We start from the raw sequence: 17,321 nt of genomic DNA, 5'->3' as shown, positions 1-17,321 counted from the left end.
TAAATGTAATGTTAAAAGCGAAAATGGAAGCCTTTTTTTTCTGATCCTAACGATTGTTAATACCATTATTATATAGACATTGGCTTCTTTGTATCGTCCCTTCTATTGATTCCACAAAACACTCAAATTGAAATTAAACAATTAAAGGGGAAAAATAACTTCATGAAGAGATCACACTCGAGGATGAATTTGAAAGGCAGTCGATCCGATGGATGATTATTTTGTTTTGCCTGATTTGGTCCTTTTTTTGTGCCACTTTTGCCATCTGCAATTCATATCCCCCAGCATCATGTGCACTAACTATGATTCTCCTCCGCAGAGGTGCCTGACCGTCATGAACAGGGGCTTTGCCTTTGGCCTGGTCAACCACTACATGTGCCATTTTGGCCTCAAAGATCCAAAGGTACTTCCTTAACTTTCTTTATGACACTTAACAATGGCCCCTCAGTGACTTTGAGTGAGAACAATATTGTGTGTGTGTGTGTGTGTGTGTGTGTGTGTGTGCGTGCACTTATGTGTGTGTTTAATCTTGTTCTTCCTATTGCATCTTTATTTGACCCGATATTTAAGCTAGAAGAGGAGATAAAGCCAAATCCAGCACACCCATTTGAATAACAAATCTGTCCCGCTGCCGCTGTCCGCTGACAGTTTTAACAACCACACTTTTGGCCCAGTCAGTTTACAGAGAATTTGCATGTGTGTGTGCAGAGGACACACCCTTGTGTGCTTTGTTTGCCACAGGTGTTGACAGAAATGAAATTCGATTTCCTGATGTCAGTTTGTAACCACGAGCACTTCATCCCCCTCAACTTGCCCATGGCCTTTGGGCGCACCAAACTGCAGAGGGTCCAAGGTGAGCATCCCATAGCACACCCTGCACTCCACTTCACCACACGTTCACCACACCATGTAACTACTCACTTGCCCCCCGGGCCTCTGAAGCTGACCCTAACCTGCATCCGTCATACTTCTGTTAACCTGTTGTTGCACCGACTGGTCCCGACTAAAGCAGGCAGAAGCTCATTCGGCCTCTGCTCAAAAAGTTTAAGCCTCACTTCACATAAAATGTATCACGGATCCACAAGCAAAGCTCAGGAAATGCTGCATGGATTGTTCACCGTTTTTTTTTCCGGCGCACTTCCTTTATTTTTTACCCCCACCCTTCTCTTTTCTGTTTTGCCCGTGGTCAGATTTAATCCCATATGCAACGGAACTTTTTGGCCCTGTAGGTAGGTGAAGCCCATTGCCACCGTGTCGCACATCAGCGCTGCCACATGCAGTCGAACTGCACAGCCGTCCTCTGAACCGTCATGCACCTGCCGCCCTGTCAACCTTCCTCCTCCTGTCTATTAGATCTCATGGAACATCCGCTCACTCTTCAAAATGCCAATGCTAGGCTAATGCTATTTGTGTCTGAGGGAACAGCTTGGTCCTTTTTGGGGCACTGTAAACATGCGACAGAATCATTTTTTTCATGACGCTACAGTTTCCTCTCTTTTCTCTTCTCTGCCTGGCTCACTGTCTATTAGTTCACCTGATTACTCTCACATTGTGGCGCAGCTCCAGGTCACATTGCCTGTTTTCACTTTAGCTCATTAGCTGTGCTCCATGTTGCATTCTTTTGTTGGTATGACATACTTCAGCCCAGAATACTTGAATGCAGACTATGTGGTGCACTATTCCTGATGTGGGCAATGCTGTCCCAACACTTTGCATGGTTGTTCTGTGTTTACTGCAAGTGATAGCGTTTCTATTTAAACCTCCTGTTCTTCATTTATGTTGCTTTATTAAAGGCAAACTCTAAACAGACAGCAAAAACTAAAACTTAGCACAGCACATGAACGTCTGACTAAAATGTGGAGCAAAGCATACAATTGCTCACTATTGGATACTAGTAGACACCAATGCAACCATTTGGGTGATGATATTCTGATTACCAAATTCTGAAAACCGAGACACTTGTCCCGGCAATGAGACACTGGAGTGATACTCAAAGTTTACTCAAAGTGTTTAAAACATTTAAAGTATGATTTGTCTGGATGGATGGAAAGTTATTTTTTCATTATTACAATTTTCATCACTTAAGGAAAAAAAAAATTGAAAACAGGGCACCTGGGACGTTTGGTCACCGTGCCACCTTGGCTACATCACATACAATAATTAGTTAATGATGCTTGATCATCCTTTCAGACTGTTTGGAGTTTACAAATTTATCTCTGTGATAACACCTATGCACAGAAGCATGCAAGTTTGGAATGCACCTTTGCAATAAGAGAAATTTAAGAGATAAGAGAGAATAAGAGATTTTCTCTCTTCCTACTTTCTTGTGCAGTATTGCGACATTTCCAAAATAATTGTTTGCCACTGATCACTCTGTAAAACATTCCCTGCACTAACAAGCCCTGGCTTTGAATAGCAATCAGTGCTTCTCTGCCTTCCTGACACTATTTTTCTGCATTTTATCAACACCTGAGCCTGCACTATAATGCGGTGATACTTCCTGTCTGGCCTTACAACAGAACAGAGCCTGGAGTTCAGCCTGACTGAGGAATACTGCCGAAATCACTTCCTGGTGGGTCTGCTGCTGAGAGAAGTGGCCGAAGCCTTGCAGCAAGGTCCTGATGTGCGGCAGCTGGCTGTCACCGTTCTGAAGAACCTGCTGATCAAGCATGCCATGGACGACCGCTACACCACCTTTAAGGTGAGGGAGGGAGGGGAAAGAGCCAGGTGGTGGGGACAAGTAGGCTTAGGGGCAAAAGAACCAGAAGAACCGAGTGAGACCATTATTAAAGTGGTTCTTGGCACGTCAATGAAACGTTTTAATCCAAATGCAATATTCAGAACTGGAAATCATGTGCATAACTCATCTTATAATGTGCCCAGAAGGTCATTGTTTTAATATAATTTGTGTTTCTTAAAAGTTTATTTGGGGATCTGCATTTAAAAATAGATTCTCTTTTTCATATTGCCGGCGTTCACAGAATCAATTGGACGTGCTTAAATGAACTGTTTATATGAAATGAGAAAAGTCCATCTTGTGCCCTATTAGTTTAGAGACAACACCCTCAGCAAACCTGCTGGCATTGTTTTTGACCTCCTCTTCTACACGTGAAAGACAAAACCAAGGCATCTGTTTTAGCCGGGCAAAGCAAAATCAGTTTTTTTTTTTTTTTGTTCGGTTAATTGTTCCAGGATGTTCCACTGGAGTCTTGGATCTGAAAATAAAGATCTGGAACTGATATAGTGGGAAACTGTTAGAACTCTGTTTTTTGTTTTTTTTAAACCACAAATTGAAAGCAGTTTAACATCTTCCACTGATGTTATTCAGAACACAATGGCATAGCCAAACAAATAATAGTTTGTATTTGTATTTCCATCATTGCCTTCCATCAAGTCGTTCAATTCATTCATTGATTTGCAAAATTTAATTATGATGATTTAGCATGCATTTTTTTCACACTAGATTCCATTATTCAACTTTTTTTTCTGTGTGTGTTCCACGTGAATGTTTCAGAATCAGCAGGCGAGGATCTGTTTGCTCTACCTGCCACTGTTTGAGCTGCTCTACCAGAACCTGAAGCAACTGTCGACTGTGCAGCACACATCCAGCCCTGTGCTCAATGTAAGCGTTTTGTTTCGTTTTCTTCATAAATGCGTAAATCTTAACAGCCTCACTGAATCACTGAGGGCAGCTGTGGTACAGCAGGTAGTCCAATGACCGAAGGCCAAGTGGTTTGTATCCCAGTTCCGACTGTCGACATGTCTAAGGCGCCGTTTCTCTGTAAACGCACAAATATTTATGCGGTTCGGCCTTGCGTTGACATGAATCTGGCGTTATTGCTAAGAGTCCTTGGGCAAGACAAGACAAGACACTGAACCCCCCCAGTGGTTGTGGTGTGTGAATGGATGTGTGAGCGGGCAAATGAAACGCCCCATTTTGAGCACTGCGAAGCGCCGAGAATGCAAACCATTTTTCATCTCCTTTTATAGTAAACTGCTTTCACATATTTTCACTCATCTTTTGTCTCTCATAGGGCTCCAGAGACGATCTGATATCAGTGGGCTCCATGGAAAGCAGGAGAATCAGCACCATCGTAGACAAGGAGCACGGTGAGTCACAGTAGATTGCCACCAGACCGGATCAGCGCCAGATTTACCACCGTGCCATCCTCCAGCTCCCCTTTATCTTGAGCCGTGTCACACAAACCCAGCCCATGGTTTGGATTCTCAGTCAGGTGCACATTTTTGGGGGGAATTGCAAGAGGAGCCAACACATGCAGGATCTTTATTTGATGGTCCCAAATAAAATTTTACCTCAGCCTCATCTCCAACACTTATGTAATAATGGATTGATCCATTTTACCATTAACATAACCATTAGAGAGGCTGTGTAGAACTTCCTGTTTTAAACTGGCTGCAGTGCAGGAAGTGATCCTTGTTCATGTCCACCGGTTTACAACTGCAACAAGTTAAACAAAGTCATTTGGAAATGGCTTAGCCTGGTATTGTGTGGGAAGTAGTAGTTTTTGCTTTGTAGTTTCTTTGCTTTGACACCACTTGTTTACGGATGAGGTGCAAGTTTGTGAAATTAGGCTCACGCTTTGCCATGTTTTACTCCACAACCCCTCGGGAATGCAAAAACAAGTTTCTCCTTTGGCTAAAAACTCCAGTTTCCTCTCACGAGTGTCATGGCTCATGAGTCACCCAAGGGTATTCTGTGTTTATAAATAGATTCCTTTTTTTATTAGCCGTGGTCACAGAAGTTATTGCAAGTCCTGAAATGAACTCTCTCTACGAACCAAGAAAAGTCCATCCTCTGCTTTCTGCATTTTTATGCTCAAACACACAGTTGAAATGACCAGATAGATGGGTCATTTGTGAACTCACAAAGGGTCCTGATACTCCTGTTAGGTTCTTGACAACACCCTCAGCCAAGTGTCCTGTCATCTGATACCACCTGGTGACCCTTCCAAACAAGTGGGAGACAAAACCAAAGCTTTTGTATTGACTGTGTTGGTAAACAGGCCCACTCCATTGCCCTCTGGAGTTCAGCTGAGTTTTTTCAGATAACAGTGCAAGGCTGCCCCAGTCTTACAACTAAAAGATATGGAACTGGAACGGGTATAATGAGGAACTGTTACTGTTGCAATAATATCCTGAACTTTGCTAGTGAACTGTTGCTTCAGCGTAAAAGAAAAATGTTGTATCGTGTTGTCTCCAGCGCTGCCTTTGAACGCCTTGAATGGCCATATTGTGAGGAGAGAGGACTCCCGAGGCTCTCTGTTCATGGACCCAGGAACACCGGACAGTGCGGAGGTGACACTTTTTCATCCATTTCATCCGTCACTTCAGACGCTCCTTATTATTTAGGCAAATGGGGTTTCTTGACGAGGTTTATTTACTCCCATATAAAAATCATGAAAGCAACATTAGCTCTGCTCGTTTTTTTTTCCCCACCTGTGTGAAGTTCATGCTGTCTCCGATCAAAGACATAACTTAGCTGTCAATTTGACAGGACTGGAACTGCTCTTGCATCAGACTGTCCCTAATCAATCACAGGGCAAATAGTACAGTTGCTGTCATCATTATATTATTCTGATCTGGGTCCCAAAAAAGTAAATGGCAACATGTGTGATACAAATGGAGCAGACGCCCTGGAAAGCACTGCCCGTCTCCTTGGATGAAGCAGAACGAGTTATTCATCACCAGTTTAAAAATAGACGTTAGCTCCCTGCAAAGTGTCTCTGGTTTTCAAGCTGTTTGAACTAGGACATGCCAATGCTCAACAAGTGGAAAACTTTCCCCTCCGTCAGGTTGGGCTCCCCAGAACCTTTTCTTATTTCTTTTTTTTTGGGGGCCAATTCTCTTCGATACCGGTTTTGCAGATGTAGACGTGTGAACCACGAATGACAGCCAAACCACACAAAGGATTTGGCTGGCATTTCCCGCAGAGTCCCGTGTCCCTCACTAAGATTTTTGTTTGTTTCAAAATCCACAGGCATGTACAGACAAAAAAAATATGTCATGTCTGCTTTTTTTAATCCTCGTCTTAACCTTTCAGTCGCATAGCTGTGTATGCTTTGTGTGAGGCATCTGTGTGTTTTATGTACCTTGTGCTGCAGCTTCAGAGACGTGGCTCCACCATGAGCAGCAGCCCCATGCCTCCTGTCGGTAGACTGGGCCAGTACGAGATCAAGGGCCTCCTCTTGTCCTTCCTTCACATCATCAAGACCCTGTCAGAAGGTGGGGTGACTCAAGCGTTTCCTAAATCTCCAAGCACTCGGAACCGGGGTTCAAACATTTTACGTAAGGGGTTAGAGTGGGTCGCCCGGTTGCTGCAGTGTTTAACTCTGGCGGTTTTAACAGCAGTCTGCTTCTTAGTTTTGTCACAACTGAAAAGACACTAATTGGTTGTGGAATTCCAAGACCAACTGGAGACGCTTTCTGTGGAAGGGCGAGCGAGATGCATGAGTGAGAGCTCCTGTGGTATCCTCCTCTGTTTTCACATGGATCACTTCATGCAAGAAAAAGGCCTTTGAGACATGACCTTGTGAATTGGCTTTTGGAAGTATTTACTCCCTATTTCCAACTTCAATTTATGACATACAATGATTCTGCATGTGCTATCCGGTGTTCACAATAGAACAGATGTAAGAGAAGAAGAAGAGGAAGAATTATTTGCCCGTTTCCTATCACTTCTTCTCCTGCACTCAGGTTCATGGGGTATCGAAGTCTATCCCAGTGCTTGGAGGTTGAACCCTGCACAAGTTGCCAGTTTATTACATGGCCACATGTAGACAACATCAAACCCTATTTAGAGATATTGCGTCGAGAATAAGACGTTACTGGTAATGTTATTTAAAGTATATCCACCTGAATGTAACTTTCTGTTTTGCCACAGACACCTTGAACGCATACTGGAACAAACTCAACCCTCAAGACATCATGAATTTTCTCAGTTTGCTGGAGTGAGTAGTGTGCCAACCTTTTCACACATGGTGCCGCTCCTGTCGTTGTCTGGGGCAGTTGGAATGTCACATGACTCCCATGTGTTTCCGTGCCGTTGGTGTTGTCTTTCAGCCATCTGGCTGCCACACAAATTGTTGCTGTTTTGTTCAGAAGACATAACAGACACTAATACATAACCAAATTCCGTTTTTCTGGCATAACTTACATTTATTTGGGATACAACACATGGAGGAAATCTTGAAAAATGAAGTAAAATCCTTCAGGATATGCATTCATATTAATGACCTGCTTAATGCAATCTTTCTTTCTGTGCAGGACCTGTCTGGTTCAGTTTCGCTACATCGGGAAAAGAAACATTGGCCGGTAAGGCTGCAAACCGACACCATTTACAGGATGACTGAAACATCATTCTGCTTACATTTCATGGAGTTGGAGCAATGTACCAAGGTTTCTTTTCTGGTGTTCTTTTTGCTGCTGTTGTTTTTTGAATGAGCGGGAACGAAGGCTGTAATTGAACAATCACAAGAGATTATATTGAATTAAAATAGGATCAAAGGTTTCATAGCTGACACGCTTTCAGCAGTAAATTTGCTAAAAATGACATTTTCGTCTATGTATGTGATTTTTTTTTCCTGCAGCAGTCAGGAGACGTGCATGTCCAAGCTCTTTCCCCTGGATAGGAAGGCCCAGACCATGCCGGCCATGCGCTGCAACCGTGCCAGCCTCATGCAGACCAAGATGCAGCAGTTTAGCACAATGGAAGCCTCTCTAACGCTTAACATAGGTGGCCACACACAGACACACTCACACCTCTTTCTCTGTAAAACGTGTAGTTGCAACGATCATATCTTGACAATGGAAGAAAATGAATACAATACAATAAAATGAAATAAAATAAAGATGAAAGACAATGTTAATTCTCTTGCTCAACATGACGTTTTGGATTTTAAACCATCGCGTCTGTTAGAGTGCAGTCTTTCGTGTTTGATGCAGGAAACATTTTCAAGCTGGTCTCTTTCCTTGGCTCACAAACATGCTAGAGAAAAAAAATGAACCGTTGCTGCGCGCTGACACGTACCTGTGTGTTTGTGTGTATCAAAGGGGTGGGGCCGTCTGAAGCGGAAATCCACCATCAGGCGCTGCTGGAGGGCAACGCATCTGCCGAGGTCTGCCTCAGCGTTCTAGATGTCCTCTCCCTTTTTGGCCAGTGTTTCAAGGTCTGCACATACACACACACACATACGCTCGGATAATAAAATCAAATCCAAATGTGATGTCCAAAATGCAGTTTCAGTAATTTGTTATCCGTAGATGAAATTCTTTATAATGTGGATGTGAAAAACATCGACAGTCCTACTTCCCCAAAAGAAACGCTGGATCTCTGCTCCTGTTGGTGTGCAACCCTATCAATGAATATTCAGGCTTGGACAGATGCATTGTAATTATGAAGTGTTGACGTAAGGCACTGGGAGGAAGGCTGTGGCTTTGACAAATGTGCTGATGCAGACGACAGATGCTATAAGCAGCGTCTCTGGCCTTAAACCGCACCCAATGCACTTTGTTTAAACTGTGGCCTAATGACAGGCAGAGCCTGCCCTGTTTATGTGAGGGTGCCCAGTTGACTTATGTGTGTGTGTGTGTGTGTGTGTGTGTGTGTGTGTGTGTGTGTGTGTGTGTGTGTGTGTGTGTGTGTGTGTGTGTGTGTGTGTGTGTGTGTGTGTGTGTGTGTGAACCAGACTCAGCTGCTGGACAGCGACGGTCACAACCCCCTGATGAAGAAGGTGTTTGATGTCTACCTGACCTTCCTTAAAGTCGGACAATCAGAGGCTGCCCTCCGGCACGTCTTCGCCTCGCTCAGGGCTTTCATAAACAAGGTAAGGGCAGGATAAATTTACACACATTGTTTGTCTTCTTTATTATTATCATTATTATTATTGTTATACGTCGCCTCGCAACAAGAAGGTCACAGGTTCACAGGTTCATGCACGTGAGGCGAATTTGAAACTCTAAAATGATCCGTAGGTGTGTGTGTGAGTGTGATTGGTTGTTTGTCTCCATGTGGCTCTGCGATGACCTGGTGCCTTCACCCAATGACCCCCATGACCCTGAGTGCAGGAAGAAGTATAGGGGTATAAGAAAATGGATGGATGGATGGATGGATGTTTCCTGAATTTCAACAGAATGGAACAGCAAGTCACCTTTGCATACTGCCAACAATTGTTCCCGTTTTCTTCTTTTAGATTTGGTGAGTGTAAGTGACTACAGTGCCTGTGAGGCAGCTTGAGAGCATAATTTTTCTCGTGAAAAATGAATGTAATTTTAATAACTGAAGTTACACTTTGACCTTTATTATTGAAATGAGGGCAACTCACTCATTTCCCCAGAATTTTTTGTTGTTGCTTGATGTGCAATTTTCTCAAGATATTTATTACACAATCAAACATTGCAGGAGCATCACCTAACATACCCTCTCTGTCTTCTTGTATTGATCTTTCTTCTTCTTTTTCTTTGCAAAGGCGAACAGTTGGCGTGTGCATGTTAGTGCATGTGAATTTCTAGGCAGCCTCGCTTTGTATTTGGAGTGTGTGTTTGCATGTGTGTGTTGGGAGGTGTAGGGGGTGGGGGTGGGGGCGTGGGGGTGCATCAAATTATCAGGAGAACATACAGAATCAATGAAAGAGGGAGCGTGAAGATGAGTTTTATACACAGCCTGCTACATCCCTGCTAACGCCGAGAAAGCTCACTGCTCTGTGAACACGGCAACACAAATGAAAACAGGTGATGCAAATAAAAAGCAGTGATGCAAATGAATCAGAGTGCATTGCAAACACCACCAACGGCAAAACAAAATGTTGCGCTAGCAGAATTCGTAGAAACTGTCACAGCAAACGCATTGGCTTCACTTTGACAGCGAAAGCGCCGTGGAACAGCGGCGGATGTAATTTAGCGATCAGTGAATAAAACCTGATCATGATTGACAATCAACAGTCAGTCAGTTCTTTTTCATTTTAGTCAAACCATGCGTGTGCCACAGTTAAACCCTCTTCCTCTCCGCCTCTCCCCTTTGACTCCACTGTTACGTCCACCTGGTGAACCCAGTTGGTAGACAAACACACGACAACCATAAAATCCAAGAAGTCTCAGTGGAAGTGAACAATTGTGACAAAAGAACACAAGGTGGGGGAGGACAGGGCACGGTGATTGTGCCAAAATAAATGAAATCAATATAATAAAAGTAGGCCTGCCTAGCTGATCCCTAAAGGAAAAACAAACAAACCAAATGCCTAAACAGTACAAATGTGGCACAACCAATAAACTCAGTGGGATAACAAGTAATCACCTACGTGTGTGCAAAAGTGTACAGGGTACCCCAACTTACCTAGTCCCTCAAACCTCCCACCACATATCAGCCAAAACATGTGTCAGAGCAACAGAACAAAAGGGCAAGAGAGAGTGAGTGCCTCAGACATCCTCCATTTCATGGAATAGTCTCTGTCCTGATAGGCCAGCTGGCATAGGAAGCCTGTAGGAAGCGTGGTCTGCCGTCACAGGTAAGGATTCCTACATCAAGTACCTGAGGGGAAAAAAATCACAAAGGGGAGGGGGAGGAGAAACACAAACACACTCCCTGCTGCCTGGCAAGTAACACCCACGTTTCTCCGCATTTTCTCCTCGATCACTTCCTGTCCCCCTCATCTGCGTTGCCAAGAAACCTAAAAAGTGGTGTTTTAAGCTCTGCCTTGGTAGAATAAATGTGCATTACTGCTTGTTGTTATTGTCAGACAGGACAGAGGGCTAAAAAAAATAAAAAGAGAAACACTTTTGTAGACTGATTTGAACTTCAGGAGGGGACTGGGAGTTACCTTTGACTCGGGTCTGGCTCAGACTACTCACTCAGGGAAAGCAGAAAAACCTCCCACTCCTTAATTTTTCTGCTTTGATTAGATACCAACGGACCAGTGTTGCATGCTTGCCTGGTGAGTCAGAGGAAAATCTGCTCTGACACGCTCTGTTTAATAGTAGGAGTTAGATCACGCAATCAGATCTTTCCCTGTGTTAAACAAGTGGGGGAAAAAGTTCATCCCTGATATAAAAGGGGGAAAATTCAGTCGGGAAAAGCGGCAGAAAAAAAAAGATAAAACACTCTGAAAAAAAACACAACCTAGCAAAGTCTAATACGGCATTCGAAAACTGATTACAATCAAGCCCTCCAACAAGGTCCCCTTTTATACGGAAATCACTTCACAAAAGTTATCCAACAATAATCTGTCTCTAATTTGTCACTGAAATGAAGGAAAACTCAGAACTTGGTCCGTCTTTACCATCTCCTGAGTGCAGCTTTGTGAGCTCCACAGCTTTGTGAGATCACAAAGGGGACTGAAAGGTCTGCCAGGGTCATGACAACAGCCGCAGTCAGGTGTAGGTTCCTCGCTGCCAGACCTCGCTCCACATCCACTGGAGAAGGAGGCTGAAACCCACACACTCTCTCATCAAGAGGGGGTTTTACACTCTCCCCATCACATTCCCACTTCCTGCCGCCTCTCCCCTCATTGCATCGCCGTGCCTCTCGAACCACTTCCCCTGGCCAGGATCAGCCTTCTAACACACTCGGTCTGTCCTGCCAGTTCCCGTCAGTGCTCTTCAAGGGCCGCGTGACGTTGTGCGAGGCCCTGTGCTGCGAGGTGCTCAAGTGCTGCGTCTCCAAGCTGGCCTCCCTGAGGGCGGAAGCGTCGGCGCTGCTCTATCTGCTGATGAGGAACAACTACGAGTACACCAAGAGGAAGACCTTCCTTCGCACGCACCTGCAGGTATTGTTTGCTGTGGAAATAGATATGAACAGTGACAAAGTTAAACGATGGCGTGGCTGTGGAGGAGTGGCCGCAGAAGAAAAGACATTCCGTCCGTATGGCGCTCATGACGAAGGGGTTCAGTTTCAGCCAGGTATAGGCCATGCTTGCATTCCTTGAGTGCATTGGCAACTGACTGGGAAATTAGTAATACAACTAGGGATGCACCCATAGCGATATCAGAATCAGGTATCAGCGCTGATCCTGGGGTTGACAACATATATAAAATATGTGCCAATACCACCACACCGATACCAGTTATATGTGTACACATACGACAAGTTTGTTAAATATGTGTTTGTACTGCAGTGAAATGTGTCACAGTGCCTCTGTTCTAGAAAAACATGCTGAAGAATGTTGTTCAAATAATAGAATATCTGTGGAAAATTAGACAAAAAAAAAAAAAAAGTAATTCTATAATGTCTAATGGCCAGAGGTGTCAAAAGTATTCACATTCTGCACTTAAGTAAGAGTATGGATATTTGTGTAAAAAATGCTTTGGTAAAAGTATGTAAGTACTGATTCAACTCCTTTACTCAAGTCAAAGTAAGAAAGGTTCTGAAAATGTATTGAAGTAAATTATATTTTTTGCCATTAATGAAACTTGTGACAGAATAATCTGGAATGAACTGATCGGAGTGGCCCAGAGTTCAAAGAACCCCACTTCAAACAACCACAACAAATTACTCTGAACTGAATTAGTATCTTTTAAACACCTGTCAACACAAAAGTAACAAACATATTTTTCTAACGTAAGAGGTAGAAAGTTAGGTATATGTGTACAACTGTCTGGACAAAAAGCACAAAGTCAGCAGGAAAGTAAATACTCAAGTAAAGTACAGATACCTGAAAAATACAGGAACAAAGTATTTGTACTTTGTTACTTCCCACCTCTGGTAATGGCTTAATCAAGTACTCCGTATCGGTAGTATTCATAAGTAAGTAAGAGTATGAATATGTAAGTATTCATACTCTACACATTTTAAAACTGTTTTTGCTGCATTCCTAAATCAAAGTATTAAAACTGTGGCTGCCCTGCCAGATGGCTGTCTAGCTTTACTCCAGCTCTCACTGGACTCGTACCACTGCATGGACCATTTAGAGGACATGGAGGTTTTGCTTCATTTTCTGTTTGTCTCCTCCTCTTTTGTTTCACCACTAGATCATTATCGCTGTGAGCCAGCTGATCTCCGATGTGGCTCTTACCGGCAGCTCTCGCTTCCAGGAGTCCCTCTCCATCATCAACAACTTTGCAAACAGCGACAAGGCCATGAAGGTGTCGTACTCACTTTTATTTGTACATCTTGACTGCTCATCTGACTACCTTGAGCGTCCACCTTGTCTCATTTCTGTTGATTAAATATTTCCATAGCAACTCTAGTGTTCAATAAAGCACGGAAGAGGACGCTACCCAAAGCCTTTCTGTGTCCCAAATATTTGTGTGCGACTGTTTAGACCACACACCGCCTCTCTTTCCAAGTGCACTGCTCTCTACTGCAAGACTCTAAATGGTTTTAACTGGGTAACTCATCAGTATGTTAATAATGTCGAAAACGAAAGACACTTGATAAGAAAAGTTTGTTGTCTGCAGTGATTGAAACGGTTTTCTGTTTTTCTTCTCTTTTGACCTCAAATTCAGGGTAAAATATAAAATTAAACAATGTAAAAATGTCTTCTTTTATGACTGAAGACATGAAAATGGAGATGGGCAACATGGAGCTTAACCCATCTGAACTGTGCAGCCAACACAGAGGAGTTGTTGGCTGCAGTGAACTCACTATTCTTCCTGGAAGTGAAGTGCCTTGGTGAACTGCGTGTAAAAAGTTTACGAGTTTTTCACAAGTGTGTTACTCTCTCCGTTTTCCTTGCAATATTCCAGTCAACAGCGTTCCCCTCGGAAGTCAAAGGTCTGACTAAGCGCATCCGAACGGTGCTGATGGCCACGGCCCAGATGAAGGAGCATGAGAAGGACCCGGAGATGCTGTTGGACCTCCAGTACAGCTTGGCCCGCTCCTATGCAAGCACCCCCGAACTGAGACGGACATGGCTGGATAGCATGGCCCGCGCACACCTGAAGAACGGAGATCTCTCAGAGGTGCGGGCACTTTCACATCATCTCTTGTTACTTTTCCAGGGCTTTCTAAATAGAAAGTCCTGGAAATGGAACTCATTTACATTTAGTTCCATTACAATTAATAACATTTTAGTCACATACATATCAGAACATGGGTGTGTTCCTCTAAACAAAAGACATGGTCTATCTTCTCTACACATCTTTTTTTTGGTTTGTGTCCTTAGGCGGCTTAATCATTTAGATTTTGTTTTTCTTTTTTGCTCTCATGACACATCTACCACCGCAGTGCCTCAAGCCTGCCCATAAGTGGGGGTTTGTTTTTTGTTTTTCGGTTGTACAACAGATTAGTTGGAAGAACCAGAGTCGTTAAAAGTGCTGTACCTGCGAGAGGGTGGAGTTGTTGTTTTTTTTTCCTCACAGCAAAAACAAGGTGGGGCATCAGAATAAATATTTGCATTGGCAAAAGAAGATTTTGTATCACACACAGTGCCCCAAGAACAATTCAGCAAGCAGCATACTGATTACTTTTTTTTATAACACATAAAAAAAGAAAACCACCATATGTTTGTGTTGCTTATAATTGTACACTAGTGTCCAAGCGTACAATTGCTGCAAAATAAAGTAGTTAGGTTTCCCTACCATAAAATGGTTCTTCTATATGCACATGCAGCAAGGTCACACCGGCTCACCAACTTTGCCTCGCCATATTTGTAAGGCATGATAACCCAAATGCTAAGAACAAATATTTATTAACTATCTGACTGAAATGCAGTGCAAACTCTTGCGAATATTAGGCATAAATACTGCACTGACTGAAATGATATGACCTTTATTTACAATTCGTAAAAGTCCCAGCCCCCATGGTGACTGTTGACTGGCATGCTATTACTCTGCTTCATTCATATTAGCGATTCTGTTAAAATATATTAAAGTTAAAAAAAAAAAAAAAAGTATAATCAACTCATGTCCAGTTTCCTTAGTAGTAGTTCAGAAATGTCAAAGAAAACAAGACAGAATGGACTGCAATATCCGGATGAGTAAAGTGCTGATACAGGTAGCTCACGCTATCACCAGATGCTTGCACAGGCGCGAGAGCCAGCCAGCCAGGAATGGTAGCCAAATGCTACAAGTGTCAGGAATAAAAAAAAACATGTGAATACTGGTTGTCTTGTGTGACGATGACTTGGCAAACAAATGGTTTAAATAAGTGTATTCATGGGAACCTCATATTCAGATGGAGAACTCGACACGCTCGGTGTTGTTAGCTTTGGAGTCAGAGGGTGAGCGAATGAGCGCTCAAAAATATCTGAGGCCAACACGACAGAATGTTCCACATTATACCTTTGATGGCTATTTAATGGTTGGAGATCCTGGTTGCACTGAAACGTTGTCTGCTGCTCAAACAAACAAAATAAACTTCCCTAACAGCCTGTCAAAATGTGTTATATTAATGCTGTTAATTGTATTTGCAATCCTAAACAAACAGCGGCAGTGGCATCAGGGTTTGTCATTGAATTATGGCAGTGTATACAGCATACTGTTTCATTTTTATTGACCGAAAGAAATACTGGCCATTTGATAGTATTTATATAAAAAGGCGACTGCGCTACGACTTTACTGACACTGCGTTGCGAATTGCAGTGAGAGTTCTTCAGGGCAGCAACATTAGTAATTTGCAGCTTTATCTCCTCTAGACTGACAGGATGTTGTGGAAAGTGTCAACTTCCCAGAACAACTAGCAAGAACCAGCTCGTCTTTGCAGCTGGTCCATGTAGTTGCAGCCACTGTTACACTGCTAGTTTAAACCTTTCTTGCAGAGTTTTTTTTTTTTTCACGTGTCCAGACGAAAGTTTTTTTTAACTTTCAGGGCCAGGTGGTTTTCCCTGCACCACAGCATGCATTAGAGTGGCATTTTCTTTTGAGATTTACATTTTATTTTATTATTCAGTGGGAGCTTTAATTTTGAGGCTTTTTCTGCTGATGTGCTCTTTCCGCTTTTCTCCAGGCTGGTCAAGTTGTTAGAGGTTATTTTGTCACCTTATGATTTTGCATATCCTTGACAGCCAGTTGGCATGCTTGGATGTGAACAAGATCATTTTATTGAACATAACATTGAAGGTGTGTGTAGGGATTTTTTATTTTATTTTTAATTTTTTTCAATTGAAGACCAAAGAGTATGACTGTGCACGATGGATCAGGTGAAGGACCATATCAGCTCTTCCTGTGTGCTGTGATTATGGTAATTGTTGGCAATCTAAGATGCGTGAGACAAACCACTCTGACTTGGGAGGTACCCAGGTTATTATTGTTAAATTACTATTGTTGTTTCTGTGGTGGCAGTCACTTGTTGTGAGTTGTGCCACTCTGAAAGTCAAACTACGTTTTCCAGCCCTAATTCATCAGAGAAGATTGATTTGCTTGAGTTTTTCCCTTTAAGTGCATTTTCTTTGAGTGATTGCTCCATTACAGGTTTACTAACCCTCCTCCATTGCCTCCACAGGCAGCCATGTGCTACGTTCACGTGGCGGCGCTGGTTGCAGAATACTTGCACAGAAAAAGTAAGGTTCTACAATTCATCAATGTACCCTTCACTATCACATAATCGGACAATCTATCAACTTTTATTTATAAAGCTGGTGTGAATCTAGATCTCAAAATGCTTTGCACAATCGAAGATAAGATTGTGTGATCTCTCCCTCAATTATGATCAATCAAATATACTCATCAAGTCTTTATCTTTGGATTGCAGTGAAAACTATGGTGTTGCTTATCTCCAAATGCTTTTATAGAGTTGAATGAATCAGCTCTTAGATAGCATGTTGTCTCAGTGTCCTGTTTTTCTACGTCTGTCTTTCGGTTTTTGCAAAACCTTTTTGTAATGTAATGTAATAATATCTATCGAAACAATTGATGTGTGGTTGTGGATTTAAATTGCAAAAAGTGATCAGAGATTGGTGGCAATTTAGAGCAGCAAGTGGAACGAGGGCCCTATATATGCTGTAACGACATAAAGCAATGGAAGAGAGTCGCATATTGGTGAACAAGGGCTGTTGATTGAGTTTCCTCACTAGTTCAGTGAGCATGCGTTTACTCACTCAGTAGGTAATTGTCGTTTTCTGTTGCTCGCATGTTTTCCCTGTTTCAGAAATGCATATAACGTGCGCGTCTTTGTCTCCGCCTCTGTCAGAGTTGTTCCCCAGTGGCCTTGCAGCTTTTAAGAGGATCACATTTAATATTGAAGAGGAAGCGGCCATGAAGGAAGACACAGGGATGCAGGATGTCTATTACACTGAGGTGTGACCCAGAGCGCTGCTTCCTGCACAAGCTAAAAAGAACAAGAAAGGAAAACAAATGAAAAAAAAAAAATTATTACAAACAACTGCAAGTTTATTCAGACTTTGATTACTAAAAAGTTTCCATTTTTTTGTCTA

At 42.8% G+C, this 17,321-nt stretch overlaps 1 protein-coding gene and 1 long non-coding RNA gene across 5 annotated transcripts in view; one reads left to right on the top strand and one right to left on the bottom strand.

Moving 5' to 3' along the window:
* The window catches only part of dock11 (dedicator of cytokinesis 11), a 52,715-nt gene that overhangs the window by 28,128 nt on the left and 7,266 nt on the right, over positions 1-17,321 (top strand). Inside the window, exons 29-46 of one of the 4 annotated variants that reach the window (XM_076033965.1) lie at positions 320-403; positions 742-853; positions 1,191-1,229; positions 2,520-2,701; positions 3,515-3,622; positions 4,035-4,110; positions 5,222-5,316; positions 6,123-6,243; positions 6,902-6,968; positions 7,285-7,332; positions 7,611-7,753; positions 8,071-8,186; positions 8,706-8,843; positions 11,595-11,777; positions 12,979-13,092; positions 13,696-13,911; positions 16,391-16,448; positions 17,078-17,184. In XM_076033965.1, coding sequence (XP_075890080.1) covers positions 320-403; positions 742-853; positions 1,191-1,229; positions 2,520-2,701; positions 3,515-3,622; positions 4,035-4,110; positions 5,222-5,316; positions 6,123-6,243; positions 6,902-6,968; positions 7,285-7,332; positions 7,611-7,753; positions 8,071-8,186; positions 8,706-8,843; positions 11,595-11,777; positions 12,979-13,092; positions 13,696-13,911; positions 16,391-16,448; positions 17,078-17,184 — 2,007 coding nt within the window. Of the gene's footprint in view, positions 1-319; positions 404-741; positions 854-1,190; positions 1,230-2,519; positions 2,702-3,514; positions 3,623-4,034; positions 4,111-5,221; positions 5,317-6,122; positions 6,244-6,901; positions 6,969-7,284; positions 7,333-7,607; positions 7,754-8,070; positions 8,187-8,705; positions 8,844-11,594; positions 11,778-12,978; positions 13,093-13,695; positions 13,912-14,233; positions 14,317-16,390; positions 16,449-17,077; positions 17,185-17,321 lie in introns of those variants that run through there. The other 3 variants (XM_076033963.1, XM_076033966.1, XM_076033967.1) reach the window with 3 other exon arrangements.
* On the bottom strand, positions 5,270-8,182 carry LOC142893414 (uncharacterized). Its single transcript, XR_012927701.1, has 3 exons — positions 8,048-8,182; positions 6,111-7,106; positions 5,270-5,358 (listed from the first exon to the last, which is right to left on the bottom strand). It is a non-coding gene; the product is annotated as an uncharacterized LOC142893414 (long non-coding RNA).

This window comes from Nelusetta ayraudi, unplaced genomic scaffold (genome assembly GCF_046127955.1).
Source record: "Nelusetta ayraudi isolate G7.1 ecotype Tasmania unplaced genomic scaffold, CSIRO-AGI_Nayr_v1 ptg000042l, whole genome shotgun sequence".
NCBI lineage: Eukaryota > Metazoa > Chordata > Actinopteri > Tetraodontiformes > Monacanthidae > Nelusetta > Nelusetta ayraudi.
Note: the sequence above shows the minus strand (reverse complement) of the source record. Positions and strands in the feature narration are given on the sequence as shown.